The 15,572-nt window shown below is 45.6% G+C and overlaps 1 protein-coding gene across 1 annotated transcript in view; it reads left to right on the top strand.

The window, feature by feature from the left end:
- The first annotated feature begins 1,938 nt into the window (after nucleotides 1-1,938).
- The window catches only part of LOC119954651 (stabilin-2-like), a 211,389-nt gene continuing 197,755 nt past the window's right edge, over nucleotides 1,939-15,572 (top strand). Inside the window, exons 1-4 of the mRNA XM_038780015.1 lie at nucleotides 1,939-2,050; nucleotides 4,669-4,805; nucleotides 4,928-5,043; nucleotides 13,655-13,740. Of these exons, the coding sequence (XP_038635943.1) occupies nucleotides 1,961-2,050; nucleotides 4,669-4,805; nucleotides 4,928-5,043; nucleotides 13,655-13,740 (429 nt within the window). The 5' untranslated portion in view covers nucleotides 1,939-1,960. The remainder of the gene's footprint in view (nucleotides 2,051-4,668; nucleotides 4,806-4,927; nucleotides 5,044-13,654; nucleotides 13,741-15,572) is intronic.

Here is a 15,572-nt window from a genome sequence, read left to right as displayed (position 1 = left end):
CTGATTGCGGCCCTTTGTAGACATATTGCCGCTCTCACTCTGGTCCTATTATTACCCCCCTCCCCTTCTCTCCCGAGAGGAAAGATCCTCCAGCATCTACCCTCTCAAGCCTCCTCAGAATCTTATAAGTTTCAAAAATTCCCCCAATTTTGCTGCCAAAGTGGACATCATCACATTCTCCTGCACTAAACCACAATTCCTCCTCATGGTATCGGCCACTGTCAAGGCAACCTTCCTACTAGAAATCAGTGAGTCATGCGGTATCTTTGAAAGGAGTGTGCCGTTTTCACATGGTATCGCAGGAAACGGTATTGCATCTTCTTGGAATAGATAACCACTCCTCCAGAACTGGAACCAGAATTGCGACATCTCTAATATGACAGGGTCACCAGAGAGTGGGTGGTTACTGGAGGGTGTGGGGTGGTGGGAAGCTGGTGACTGTGACATTGGGCTGTGCCGTGTTTCACATTTCCTGTAGCCCAAGGTTACTGTGACTGTCAGCAGTTTTTTTTGTGCTATCCGGCCCTGTTATCCTCACTGGGACTATATCGCCTGCCCGACTTTGACTCCATCATGCATCGGAGCTGCTGCACTGGAATTCCACTGCACTTTCCACAGAGGGGTAGGAGCAGCTTACAAGAAATTTTCCAGCCGGACCGTCCGAGGAAAAGCTAGAAAGGACTCGTGTTTACATAACGGCTGTCACAACCTCAGGCCCACCCAGAGCGCTCTGCCAGTCAATTCAGCACTTTCTTTCAGGACCGTGGTTACTGTTGTAATCCAGGAAATGTGGCAGCCAATATGAGCATAGCAAGATCCCACAAAGGGCAATGCAGTGATAACAATCTTTATTGTCACAAGTAGGCTTACATTAAAACTGCAATGAAGTTACTGTGAAAAGCCCCTAGTCGCCACATTGCTAGTCGCCTGTTTGGGTACGCAGAGGGAGAATTCATAATTTCCAAATTATCTAACAACACATCTTTTGGGACTTGTGGGAGGAAACCGGAGCACCCGGAGGAAACCCACGCAGACACAGGGAAAACATGCAGACTCTGCATAGACCGTTACCCAAGCCGGGAATCGAACCTGGGACCCTGGAGCTGTGAAGCAACAGTGCTAACCACTGTACTACCATGTAGGTGATGTCCACGGTGGTGGCTGAGGGGTAAATATTTTCCAGGACATGGGGGGGCGGGGGGGGGGGGGGGGGGGGGGGGGCGCGCCCAGGGAGTACACTCCGACTCTTCTTCAAGATTGTGCCGTGGGATCTTTTGCGTCCACTTGAGAAGGCAGGGATGAGCTTGCTTTATTGCCTCAACCAAAAGATGGCTACTTTGGCAGTGTGGCATGCCCCCAGTACTGTAATGTACTGCTAGTGTCAGCCTGGAGTATGTACCCCAGCCCTGCAGTGGGGATGAAGCCACAATCCCATGACTCCGAGGCAGGAGTAATTTTTCTGCAGCTTCCATCCGGCGCAAAGGTTAAGTCTCCTTGAGACACCCCATAAACCCTTAGCTATGGCCTCCCCTCTCAAAACCATCTGGGGGCCGGAGCAAGATCTCTGCTAAATAGGTGAGGGAGCCTACAAGGAAATCCTCTCCTGTTCCAGACTCAGTTCTACTGTATTGTTTATATTTAAATAACAAAAGAAACACATTCAAGGAAGGCAAGATGACAGGCTTGCAAATTCTGCAGCTTGTTGACAGTTATCAGTGCTGCAGCTTTAGATAGCAAGCTTTACACTTGATGGTGTGTGTCTGCAGGAAAAGGGGGTGTTACAGGGTTTGGTGGGCGGAGGAGGAGCGAATAGAGTGTAAAAAGGCGAGGAGATGGGAAGGAAGAAACTGCACAGGGCACCACAAAGGGAAGACTGCAGAGGAACCCAGTCCTGTTTCATTTTTGAAAAAATAATTAAAATAGAACACAAGTTCGAAAGGGGACTGGGGACACTGTCAAAATGAGAATACAGTGGATGGCGAGTTTCCCACTGATGTTGACGTTACTCGAGTTAACAGCATGCTTGCCTGGAAACTTGCTTGGGGACCAGGTAAGTGGGTATTTTACTTCAAGGAGGAGGCTGCCTGCTTGTTGCTCATTAGACCCATGCTGCCTCAGTCAAAGTTCTGCAGCCACGTCCAGTCATTGCCACAACGTGGCCCACAGCTGAAAGGGAATCAACCACAGCAGGGTTCATTTTAAAGAACTGGGGGAGAGAGATGTGGGGTTATTTTATTAACAATTACGAGTACTAAAGGGCGGGATGGGTTCAATGGGGAATTGGATATAATTGAAGAGGAATAATTTTCACGGGTAAGGGAAAAGAGCGAGATTAAGTGAACAGTTCCCTCATAAGAGCCGTTGGGCTGAATGACCTCCAATCATGCTATATAATTCTACAATGGGTGGCACAGTAGCACAGTGGTTAGCACTGTTGTTTCACAACGCCAAGATCCCAGGTTTGATTCCTGGCTTGGGTCTCTGTCTGTGCGGAGTCTGCATGTTCTCCCCGTGTTGCCGTTGGTTTCCTCCCAGAAGTCCCGAAAGACGTGCTGTGAGGCAATTTGGACATTCTGAATTCTCCCTCCGTGTACCCGAATAGGCGCCGGATTAGGGGCTTTCACGGTACCTTCATGGTAATGTTGGTGTAAACCTACTTGTGACAATAAAGATTATTATTATATGTCAAGGTTCATTTCATTTAGTCCCATGTTGCACTGTATTTGTACAAGGGATGATGTTTATATTATAATTGTTCGACTAACACTAATCAAAGTTGCATCCAATCATTGAAAGCAGCTTAGTTTGTTGCTTTATACTTTAGTTTGGGGTGTGTCCAACATTCAGGTATGGATAATAAGGTTTGTCGTAAAACACATTTGTGTAACATGTATGCGCGTGTGTCAGTGTGTATGTGTGTCTGTCTGTATATCAGTGTACAGTGGGGCTGGTATAGCACAGGGCTAAAGAGCTGGCTTTTAAAGCAGACCAAGGCAGGCCAGTAACACGGTTCAATTCCCGTACCAGCCTCCCCGAACAGGCGCTGGAATGTGGCGACTAGGGGCTTTTCACAGTAACTTCATTGAAGCCTACTCGTGACAATAAGTGATTTTAATTTCATTTTATTTGTGTACATACCAGTATGTGCCTGTGTCTGTGTGTATATCAGTGTGTGTGTGTCTGTGTGCATATCAGTTTGTGTCTGTGTGTATATCAGTGTGTGTCTGTGTGTATCAGTGTGTGTCTGCCGAAATCAGGGTGCGTCTGTGTGTGTGTCAGTGTGGGTCTGTGTGTGCATGTCTGTCTGTATGTCAGTGTGCGTCTGTGTGTATACCAGTGTGTCTACCAGTGTGTGTCTGTGTGTATCAGTGTGTGTCTGTGTGTATCAGTGTGTATGTGTCTCTTTGTGTATCAGTGTGTGTCTGTGTGTATCAGTATGTGTCTGTGTGTATCAGTGTGTATGTGTGTCTGTGTGTATCAGTGTGTGTCTGTGTGTATCAGTATGTGTCTGTGTGTATCAGTGTGTATGTGTGATTGTGTGTATCAGTGTGTGTCTGTGTGTATCAGTATGTGTATGTGTGTATGTGTGTCTGTGTGTATCAATGTGTGTCTGTGTGTATCAGTGTGTATGTGTGTCTGTGTGTATCAGTGTGTGTCTGTGTGTATCAGTATGTGTATGTGTGTCTGTGTGTATCAATGTGTGTCTGTGTGTATCAGTGTGTATGTGTGTCTGTGTGTATCAATGTGTGTCTGTGTGTATCAGTGTGTATGTGTGTCTGTGTGTATCAATGTGTGTCTGTGTGTATCAGTGTGTATGTGTGTCTGTGTGTATCAGTGTGTGTCTGTGTGTATCAGTATGTGTATGTGTGTCTGTGTGTATCAATGTGTGTCTGTGTGTATCAGTGTGTATGTGTGTCTGTGTGTATCAGTGTGTGTCTGTGTGTATCAGTATGTGTATGTGTGTCTGTGTGTATCAATGTGTGTCTGTGTGTATCAGTGTGTATGTGTGTCTGTGTGTATCAATGTGTGTCTGTGTGTATCAGTGTGTATGTGTGTCTGTGTGTATCAGTGTGTGTCTGTGTGTTTCAGTGTGTGTCTGTGTGTATCAGTGTGTGAAAAAAAATGAAATGAAAATCGCTTATTGTCACGAATGGGCTTCAATGAAGTTACTGTGAAAAGTCCCTAGTCGCCACATTCCGGCACCTGTTCGGGGAGGCTGTTACAGGAATCGAACCGTGCTGCTGGCCTTCCAGGGCCTGCTTTCAAAGCCAGCAATTTAGCCCTGTGCTAAACAGCCCCTGTATGTGTGTATGTGTGTCTGTGTGTATCAGTGTGTATGTGTGTCTGTGTGTTTCAGTGTGTGTCTGTGTGTATCAGTGTGTATGTGTGTCTGTGTGTATCAGTGTGTGTCTGTGTGTATCAGTGTGTGTCTGTGTGTATCAGTATGTGTCTGTGTGTTTCAGTGTGTGTCTGTGTGTATCAGTGTGTATGTGTGTCTGTGTGTATCAGTGTGTATGTGTGTATGTGTGTCTGTGTGTTTCAGTGTGTGTCTGTGTGTATCAGTGTGTGTGAAAGACTGTACCACAGCTATTTGCCAGTTCACATTCTGAGAGATAAAGATTGTGTCCCCTTAATGCGAACACTATTTACACCTCTGTCTGTCTTCAGCCCAGAAGAAATCGCTGCGACAGGAGAACTGTCGTCATGACCAAGACCCAGTGTCGCTCCTGCACCTTAAACAGCATGATGCAATGTCCAAATGGTTATAAGAAGATATCTAATGGTTCCGGCATCAAGGATTGCAGGTAAGCAGTGTCAGAGAGAAAATAGTTTATGTAGAAAACAGAAGCAAAATTTGCTGTTAATTTTTCAATTTCTTCTATTATTTTGGGAGTTGCAATGTTTCTTTTTGTTTATTTTTTGCAAGGTATTACATTGCACTCCGCCTGTACTCCCTGGCAATTGCTGGCTGTCGGCATACTTGCACCAAGGAATTCCTGGAGGTTGAGTGCTGTGCTGGCTACTGGGGACCAGATTGCATTGGTAAGAAGCTGTTCATCACCAGCTCTGGAAATTTGATTGTACGAAGTCAATCCCTATGATTTTCACATTTCGAGTTCCCACGTGTTCCCACATGTGAAAGAATCAAGAAAGAGAGGGCACAGATTTAAAATCAAGGTCAAAAGAAGCAAAAGTGATTTGAGAAAAAATAACTTTCACACAGTAAGTGGTTGGGGTCTGGAATGCACTTCCTAAGTTGTGGAGGCAGGTTCAATCCAAGCATTCAAACTGGATTCTTATCTGGAAAGGGTTACAGGGAGAAAGCGGGAGACTGGCACTCAGCTAATTTAGAATGCTGTTGGAGACAGGAGGGGCTGAATGGCCTCCATCTGCATTGTAACAATCTGTGAATCTGGGATAAATGCAATTGAAATAAAGTAATTTCATAAGGGATATTCTTGATTAGAAAGAGGACCAAGCTATTAATTCCATCCACACTGTTGTGATACTTTCATTCTCTAATCGATATGCAAGCCTTTTAACTTGACTCACATTCTTAATGATAAACCTTTGTGATCACTTCTTATCACCGTTAATTTCTCAAGAACAACTGTGATATATCTAGTCAATGTTATGTCTTTCTTACCTTCCCTTGGAACTCGTATACATTCTACATAAGGTTTAGCTTTGCCTCAGTGGTAGCCACTCTCACCTCTGAGTATAGATTCAAGTCTCACTCTAGATACTTGAGTATATAATCTCATCTGGCACGTTAGTGCCAATCTGAGGGAGTGCTGCACTGCCAGAGGGGCCTTTGAGATGAAATGTTAAGGCAAGACCCTGGGAGGAATCATGATCACTTCATTGCTGTTTGTGGGAGCTTGCAATGTGAAATTGGCTTCTACCATAAAGTGAATACACTTCTGAAGTACTTTTAAAAGCTGTAAAGCACGTTTGGACATCCTGAGGTAATGAAATTCAAGTTTGTTCTTTCCTCTTTAGTTTAATCCTTCCAGATGGCCATTAATAAAATATTGTGAACAGGAAAGCTCCTAGCCTGAACTACTTGCAGGATAACTGTCCAGTTAGAATAAGTATTACAGATCAACAGTCTCTGTTTTCTATTGAACCAAATTATCAAACCAATTTATTATTCTGCTTTATTGAGAGAGCTTTTTAGTCTCAAGAAAAATCATAACAGGTGCATCCTGCAAATATATACATACAATCTTTACCATACCCCACCCACCAGCTTGGTTACATACTCAAAAGATTCCACAAAGCTCTTAGATCTCTTTTAAATACAAACGATTGCCTCTACGTTCGCCTAACCCTCTTGAATTACTTCCCTTATATCAAATTACGCAATATTTAAATCGAAATTCTATCATTGTTGTGCTGGGTTTGTTCTTTATTATTTAATATTCAGCCCCGAAAAAGGGGAAACTGTTAAGGACTGCACCCCAGAGCAGTCATTTTCGGTAAAGGGAGCCATGGCTTAACAGTTTGAGTGCAACGTAGGAGATGAATGAGGCCGATTATCACTGCTGCCTCACGGCGCTGAGGACCCGGGTTCGATCCTGGCCCCAGGTCAGTCTCCGTGTGGAGTTTGCACATTCTCCCTGTGTCGGCGAGGGTCTCACCCCCACAATCCAAAGATGTGCAGGGTAGGCGGATTGGCCACGCTAAATTGCCCCTTAATTGGAAAACAATAATTGGGCACTCTAAATTTATTAATAAAAATGAGGTGAATGAGGCTCTTTATGAATCTCACCAAAATGAAGACAGGAGGATGAAAATGAACCGGGAATAGTCAAACATCTTCATATTAGAGAAAGATGCAGAGACGCTGGAGAGGGAGCAATAAAGATGTACTGGAATCTTACCACATTTAAGAGGTTATACCTATCAGGATAGGTTGAACAGACTAGTTCTTTTGTTCAAAAAGGTGAAGAGGTTTCTAAATGTTCTTCAATAGACTAACATATGTTTCTGCTTGTGAGAGATGGAAGAGTGACTAAAACTAGGAATGTAAATGTGAGATAGTCACTGATAAATCCAGTGAGGAATTCGGGAGAAACGGCCTTAACCGGGGAGCGGTTAGAATATGGAACTCGTGACCATGAGGGTTTAAGGGGAAACCAGATAAATACATAAGGCACAGAAAGGATCAGAGTCATGTGTCGATGGGGGTGAGAAATGTTCATTCTCCAAATGCAGGGAACAAGAACATACTGTCCCACATTCCTTATGTAGAAGGCTACAATGTCATTGCAAGTAGGAGTTGAGGAATCTGGCCCTTTATGCATTGTGGCAGATTAGTCCTGCTCCATAGGGTGGATCACAAACTCCATGTTGGCCCTCCCAATGCAGTACCGAGGGAGTGCTCCACTCTCTGAAATGCCATGTCTCAGGTGAGATGTCTGTTCTTTCAGGTGGAAGTAAAAGATTCCACCGCATTACTTCAAAGAAAGATAGGGAAGCTCTCCCCAGGGTCCTGGCCAATACTTATCCCTCAACCAACACCACAAAGACAGCTATAACATCATAATGACCTTGTTGCTGTGCACAATTTGGCTGTTACGTTTCCCTGAATTGCATCAGTGACTACACATCAAAAGTACATCATTGGTTGTAAAGCACTTTGGGACGAACAGAGATCATGAAAGGTACTATATAATTGCAAATTTGTTCTTTATTTGTTCATACAGAGGGAGCTTGGTAAGTCCTGGGCAAGCATTTTCAAACAGAATCTCACAATATAGTTGCATCAATAATTCACTTTGTGGCTGAAACTGAGACTTGGTACAGCATATAGAGAATTCTGTCTTCCTGACTTTAACCTTGTTATCCCGCGAGCTATACTTCATGTTTCCTTATTGATAAGAGCACCCATTAATCCTATAGTTAGGTTATGCCTTCTAAGGATTTTAAACATCCTGCCTTTAGGAAACAGTTGTGATGATTACAAGGAAAAGAGTCGAGGGGCACGGAATGAACAGTTGCTGACTTGGCACAACTGACCTGAGGAAGTCTCAGAAATCTCTATTCACAATGCTGGTGATTATCGTTAATGAATAGTACCCAATTAAAGAGTTTGCAGCAGTTCTAATAGACATCTGTAAAGTACTGAATCAAAATGCAATTAACCCTGTACTGTGGGATATAAAAAAAAATATTTGGTTACAATGGTAGAAGCAGACAAAGAACAGATAGGCTTTAGGTTTAAATACTCCAGCTCCACTCCTGTGGGCAGTGGATCATAGGATATAGGGAGAGTGCTAGAGTTTTTCTTGCCAAGGGCAGCAACAGCATATTGAGTCATGATACATGGGTGGGCATCGCTGTCTAGCCCAGTATTTATTGCCCATCCCAAATTGTCCTCGAGAAGGTGTTGGTGAGCCGCTTTCTTGGACCGCTGCAGTCCATGTACTGTAGGTACACCCACTGTGCTGTTAGAAGGGTGTTCCAGGATTTTCATCCAGCGACAGTGAAGGAATGGTGAAGATAATATCTTTGAATAACTGGGCAGAGTTGAGAGGCTGAACACAGATGCACAGCTCTGCAGTTATGATGCGTTCAAGCTTTCTCTCCATGTATATATGCACATGTGCCATTAACATTTTATAACAGCCAAAGACCAATATAATCTTCCTGAGGTACGGTTCCCAATTTCTGAAGGCGGCTGGTTACTACTTTAAAAAGATTACAATTTAATATTAAAAGCATTTTCCAATATGTTACTTATTTACATCGAATCTAATGTTAGTTTCTTTATAATGCAATTAAAAGTTCTTCCCATGTTGGGATTGTATTCCACAAACAACAGCAGCTCTCATTCAATAGAATCCAGTAGTTATGGTTATCTTAGAATTTACAGTGCAGAAGGAGGCCATTCAGCCCATCAAGTCTACACCAGTCCTTGGAACAGCACCCTACCTAAACCCGCACCTCCACCCTATCCCTGTAACCCCACCAAACCTTTGGACACTAAGGGGCAATTTAGCATGCCCAATCCTCCTAATGTTGGTGTCAGGAGGTCCCAGTGCAAGAGTTAGCACCATTGGCTGTCGGGGCTCAGACTGACCCTGTCCCCCAGCTGACATCCAAACACATGTGCTGCAGAGGGACTCAATAGATGAGGGTAATCGTCACTTATTCCTCTAGAGTTCAGTGAGGCTGACGGTACCACCAGTTGGGTGGTGCCATGGAATCATAGAATTCCTACAATGCAGAAGGAGGCCATTCGGCTCATCGAGTCTGCACTGACCCTTTGAAAGACCCCCTACCTAGGCCCAATCCTATTGTTGCAACCCCACCCGAAGGGGCAATTTAGCATGGTCCTAATCTGCATCTAACCTGCACATCTCTGGACTGTGAGAGGAAACCGGAGCACGTGGAGGAAAGCCATGCCAACATGGGGAGAAAGTGCAAACTCCGCACAGACAGTCACCCAAGGCTGGAATCAAATCCGGGTCCCTGCCGCTGTGAGGCAGCTGTGCTAACCACTGTGCCACCATGCTGCCATCCAAAAGGCCCATTGTGTATTTTCCTGCCTCTCGTCTCCTATGAGAAGGTAGGTGGCCTTCATTTTGAACCATCCTAATCCATCTTGTATAGGCTTTCCCATTGTGCTGGTCGGGAGGGAGTTCCTGGATTTTGACCAAGCGACGATTTAGGAATGATGATATGCTTCCAAGTCGGAGAGCTATGTGACTTGGAGGAGAACCTGAAGGTGGAGCATTCCCATCACCTTCTGTCCCTGTAGATCTGGGTGGTGGAGGTGTGGGTTCCAGGAGTTGCTCTCAAAGGAGCCTTGGTGACTTGCTGCTGTGCAACTTGATGACAAAGTCAACTGTAAGATTGGAAAGGGTTCAAAAGTTAATACGTTAATGTTTTCTGGAACTATCAACAAAATTTACCAATAACCCTGACCCCACCATTTAAATCAATGAAAATAAGTGTGCTGTCTAAGCAGCCAGCATTGGTATTTCAGTTATTGGAGTAGGCTTCCTTCCTCTCAGCAGAAAGCCCTGACTTGCAGTGTGCTTCCAGGGTGATGACCAACAGAATTCATTCGCGTCACCACCTCTATTCATTGAGCGCTACCTAATGTTTCCTTAATGATAAGAATGCCCACGAGTACTCACAAGGAGTTAAATCATCAAAAAAAACAGAACTGTTGAGTTATCACTTTTTGGTTCAGCAGTGAAACCAGGCGAGGAGAGAGAGAGAGAAAGAAAGAAAGAAAGAAAGTAAGAAAGAAAGAAAGAAACAAACAAACAAACCCAAGACACAGGGAGAGTGCAAACTCCACACAAACAGTCGCGAAAGGAGTGTTAGACCCCTTTAATATTTTAAAGAGAAAACGAGGTTGCTAATGGTTGCTAATGCTAAGCCCTGGTGCTATTTGGGCCTCTTGTTTCATGTGTGCTGTATCTCCACAACATCATATCTGAGCTCAAAAGCAAGTCCCTGACTAATTCCTACCTCATGCTCTTTAAATTCACATTCCAGTAATTTGACACTTTTCTCTCGCTGATACCAAATAACAGCTCTTAGTGTTCTAGATTGAGCTCTTTAAGCAACAATGAGGTACGATGCTGAAAACCCTTTTTAAAAGCCCCAAACTATTAAATTCAAACAGCAATATGGGGCATTCAACTCTATTAAAGAGGCTATATCAATGTAGGTTGTTGTTGAGTGAGAAATGGAACCGAGTTGTCTGGAGTTTTCGGAGTCAAATCGCCTGAGCTCTGGAGATCAGGAGAACCTGTGGGAATAGGGTTACTGGCTAATGCAGGTTGTACTGCCCTTACTGTAAGGCACCAGGCTACTGCACTGATGAAAGAGCCACACTATACACAGACCGGCTAGTACAAAGGCCAAAGAAGTGATGATTGTGACATTTTTTTGGAAAGTTCAAGCAATACTGTGTTTCTTATCTGTGACTAAACATGAGAACAGGAAGGGCTGGGAGGCCTTACAATGGGTTAAGCCTTTGTGGGGAAGTGGTAAATCACTGATAAGGAGCTTTCTGAAGTGGCCAGTCAAGGAGAAAGATTCTTCCTCTCAACAGGAATGTTGAAAGTGATGACAAGAAAGGGGCAAAGAGCACAGAGCGAATAAATTAGAAAACATCCAACAGGGACATAAACTTGTCCGCCTATTGCATTGTCAGGTGCCCTGGGTCTCAATAGCGATGGGTACTGGATAGAAAACAGATTAATTCATTTTAAGAAAGATTGTCTCAACACTGTCACACCTCTTCTAACAGATAGCTTTATCTAAGATTGTTCACTGCTTGTCTATTCCATGTGAAATCCTTCAAGTGAGCACTGAACTTAAAAACAACTTGCCGCAAACATGCAGCAAATTAATTTGATAAAATGTCCAAAGGGATTGTACAAAGGTGTGATTGGAGTAAGGGGCGGGATTCTCCAATCCCGCGACAGAGTGTCCACGCTGTCGTAAACGGTGTCATGTTTTACGACGGCGTGAACGGGCCACTCTCAGGACTAATTCAGTCCCCTACAGGGGGCCAGCACGGCGCTGGAGCGGTTCGCGCTGCTCCAGCTGCTGATCCCGGTGTGAACTGTGTGCCGTGGGATCCGCGCATGCACAGTTGCGCTGGGGCCAACGTGCACATGCACTGTGGCCTCCTTCAACGCGCCGGCCCCAATGCAACATGGCGTAGGACTATAGGGGCCGGTGTGTAGGAAAGGAGGCCCCCAGCCACAGAGGCTGGCCTGCCGATCGGTGGGTCCCGATCGCGGACCAGGCCACATCGGAGGCCCCCCCGGGGTCGGACCCCCCTCCCCCCCATAGGCCGCCACCCGGCCCTTCAACGCCGAGGTCCCGCCGTCTCAGAGCAGGTTAGAACGGCACTGGCGGGACTCGGCTCTTTTCTTATGGCCGCTCGACCCATCCGGGCCGGAGAATCGGAGGGCCGGCTGCCTAGAGTGGCCCGCGACCGGCGCTATGCCAACCACGCCGGCGCCAATGGCACCGATTCTCCACTCTGCGGTGTGGCCCGTTCGTGGGGATTCGCCAGCCCGGCCCAGGGCTGGGAGAATCCCGCCCAAGATGCACTTTGATCCAAAGAAGAAGATGCAAGGAAAGATGACCAAAAGCTTGGTCAAAAAGGTGGGATATAAAGGTTTGAGTGTGGATGCAATGTCACTGGACTCCTGATCCGCAGACCCTGACTAATACTTCGGGGACATGGCTTCAAATCCCACCATAGCAGCTGGTGGAGTTCAAATTCAATTAATAAATTTGGAATATTAAGCTGGTCGCAGTAATGGCGACCATGAAATTATTAACCCATTGTTGCAAAAACCCATCTGGTTTACTGATGTCTGGCCTGCAGATGTGACTCCAGATCCACAGCAATGTGAAATAACTGGTCACTCAGTTCAAAGGCAGTTAGGGCTGGACAAAAATTGCTGGACGTGCCAATGATGTTCACATGCCATGAAAGATTTAAAAAATAAAGTCTGAAAGAAAGAGACAGGTAGAAGGTTTTTGGCAGAGTTTATGGAATGCACATCCATTCATCCGCACATCAGCGTCGCTCAGTGGCTCAGTGCTTAGCACTACAGCCTCATAGTGCCGGGGACCCAGGTTCGATTCCGGCCTTGGGTGACAGTGTGGAGTTTGTACTTTCTCCCCGTGTCTGCGTGGGTTTCCTCCGGGTGCTCCGGTTTCCTCCCACAGTCCAAAGATGTGCAGGTTAGGTGGATTGGCCATGCTAAACTGTCCCTTAGCGTCCAAAGGTGTGCAGGTTAGGTGGGGTTACGGGGATAGGGTGGGAGAGTGCTCTTTTGGAGGTTTGGTGCCTAGTCGATGGGCTGAACGGCCTCCTTCTGCCTGGTAGGTATTCTATGGGTCTATCTGAATTATTTTGGTGAAGTTGCTGCGAAAATACCAGAAGAATGAAGTGAATTTCCCTAAAACCTATGCAAGAAAGAGAAAAATAAAGAAAGAATTGCAACATTTTGAAGCTTCCAGGAGAACGTGAAGATATGAATGCAAACCGACAGTGCAATCTGCGCATGTTCGATAGAACCCTACTCATAGTATAGCAATTAATGTTCTAAATTATTGTTCTGCCCAGAGGTTCAATCATTTATCCGATGCTAATTATGCTTTCAATGACATGCAGTCTGTACCACTTCAAGCAGCATAAACGTGTAGATGGGGTTTCCAAAATTGGGGGCCATAAATTTAAGACAGTCACTAATAATTCCAACAGGGAATCCAGGAGAATAACACTTTACCCAGAGAGTGGTAAAAATGTGGAACTTGCTCCCACAAGGAGTGGCTGAGGTGAGTTAGATTGATATGTTCAGTGACAGCCAAGGTGCAGTTAGTTAGTTAGCATGCAGGTTCACCATCAAATCAGCCATGATCTCATCGAATGGGGCAGCAGGTTCGAAGGGCCAAATGGCCTACTCCTGCTACAAACTCCTAGCTCTAGTCCCATGAGTGCACAAGGGAGAAAGGAATAGAATGTTCGGAGGTTTGGATGTGATGAAGGGGGTGGGGATGCTCGTGTGGAATATATATACCAGCATGGACTTGTTGAGCTGCCTGTTTCTGTGATGTAGACTCTATGTAATTCTGTGATATTTGACTGATATAATTACAGAATGTCCAGGAGGAGCTGCATCCCCTTGCAGCAACAGAGGAGATTGCTTTGATGGTATGGGTGGGAATGGAGTGTGTAACTGTACGGTAAGTTGGAACCTTAACTGAAGTATGTGTTACATTTCATGTTCCACTATTATTTATATGTTAAGGGGCCTCGGCTGATACCAGGCTCATCTGCTGGCATTGTTAGTGAGGTACCTTGGAGCCACGCACCCAGTTAGTCTCCATTATATTGAAGAGGGTGAGGTAATGGAGGGGATTGTTTTTTTAAAATAAATTTAGACAACCCAACTCTTTTTTTCCAATTAAGGGGCAATTTAGCGTGGCCAATCCACCTACCCTGCACATCTTTGGGTTGTGGGGGTGAGACCCACGCAGACACGGGGAGAATGTGCAAACTCCACACGGACAGTGACCCAGGGTCCAGATCGAACCCGGGTCCTCAGCGCCGTGAGGCAGCAGTGCTAACCACTACAGCACCGTGTCGCTCCCTGATGGAGGGAATTATAAACAGAGATGGACTGACTGGAAAATACTGACCTTCCCCAGGAGCTCCGTGGACCTTCTGGTTGGAGGAGACTGCAGGACAACCCAATACACAGGCGTTCGTTCAATGTGATCAGGAAATGAATTAGGAGGCTTGGAACTCAAACACAGCCCCTTCCCTCCCCATATCCCAATCATGTCCTGGTCTCTAGTTAGAGGACCCATAGCCAAGCAATGTGTTCTGAGGAAAGTTCCAGAACTGAGTCGATGTAAATGGAGTGGAGACCGTTCTCCAGGCCTGAATCTCCCAATCTTTGTGCTCAGGGAACCAGGAGGTCCATGATGGAAAGGTTCAGGAACATTGGCCCCTCTTGAAGTCAGGATCCCAGACAGGAACTGTTTATATGGTTTTCAAAAGGTTGTCAGATTAGAAAAAATATTGACATAGTTCTGGATTCTGTATTACGGTAAGGATATGGAGGAATTGCTGAAGTTGTGAAAGAAAAGGTTTTCAAGTATTATAGAGAGTTGGCAGGTAACACCTTTTGAACAGGCTGTGCTTCTAATCTCCAGAAAAGAAGCCGAAAGGTGGTTGGATAGAGATCTTTAAAATTAAGGGAGGGTTTGACAGGATCAGTATAAAGAAGATGCTCCTATTTCTGGGGGAGTTCAAAACTTGGAGCCATAAATATAAAATAGCGATGAATAAATCCAACAGGAATTCAGAAGAAACATCATTACTCAGAGAGTGGTGGGGATGTGGAACTGGGAGAAGTTGTAGAAGCATAGAATGGATAAGGGATTAGGGAGTTACACTGGTGAGTTTGGACTTAATGGAGGCAAAGGGGAGCTTGGGCAGCAGTTGGAGCCAGCGTGTGCGGGGGTCAACTCCTTTAGAGATGGCCTGACAAATTAGATATCATTCAGGCGTTCTGATCAAGGAACCTGGGGCAGAAATCCCACTTGCCAAGAGCTGTTGGTTATTCAGAGGCCACTGGAAGTAGTATCATTGCTGGATCCCAGGCCAGAGGTGAGTGATAGCTGGTGAGGGAGGGGGATAACAGGTGGGGGGCGCTTGGGAGACGAGCAGGGTCGGCAGCAAGGCTATGTAGGTGACTCTCAGTCCCCCCTCCTGATGCTGGGTTCCTCAATCAAGCCTTGAGTGTCTATGAATGAGGGACTCCATCTCCCCGCAACCCTGGACTGGTTTGCTTCTCTATTTGCGACATAGCAAGTACTCCGCCTGCCATTAATTGCCCACTTAAGGGCCTCAATTGGCAGCAAGGCACCGAGACCATCTATGGGCCTAATCAAGTGGAAGTGGTAATGCAGCAGGGCATCCACCTGTCACCTTTCCTGATGAAATGCCCTCCATGCCACTCAACTCACCATGGGGTTGGAAGGCATCAATTCCACCCATATGTTACATC

This window comes from Scyliorhinus canicula, chromosome 20 (assembly GCF_902713615.1).
Source record: "Scyliorhinus canicula chromosome 20, sScyCan1.1, whole genome shotgun sequence".
NCBI lineage: Eukaryota > Metazoa > Chordata > Chondrichthyes > Carcharhiniformes > Scyliorhinidae > Scyliorhinus > Scyliorhinus canicula.
This window is presented reverse-complemented; position numbering and strand designations above follow the sequence as displayed.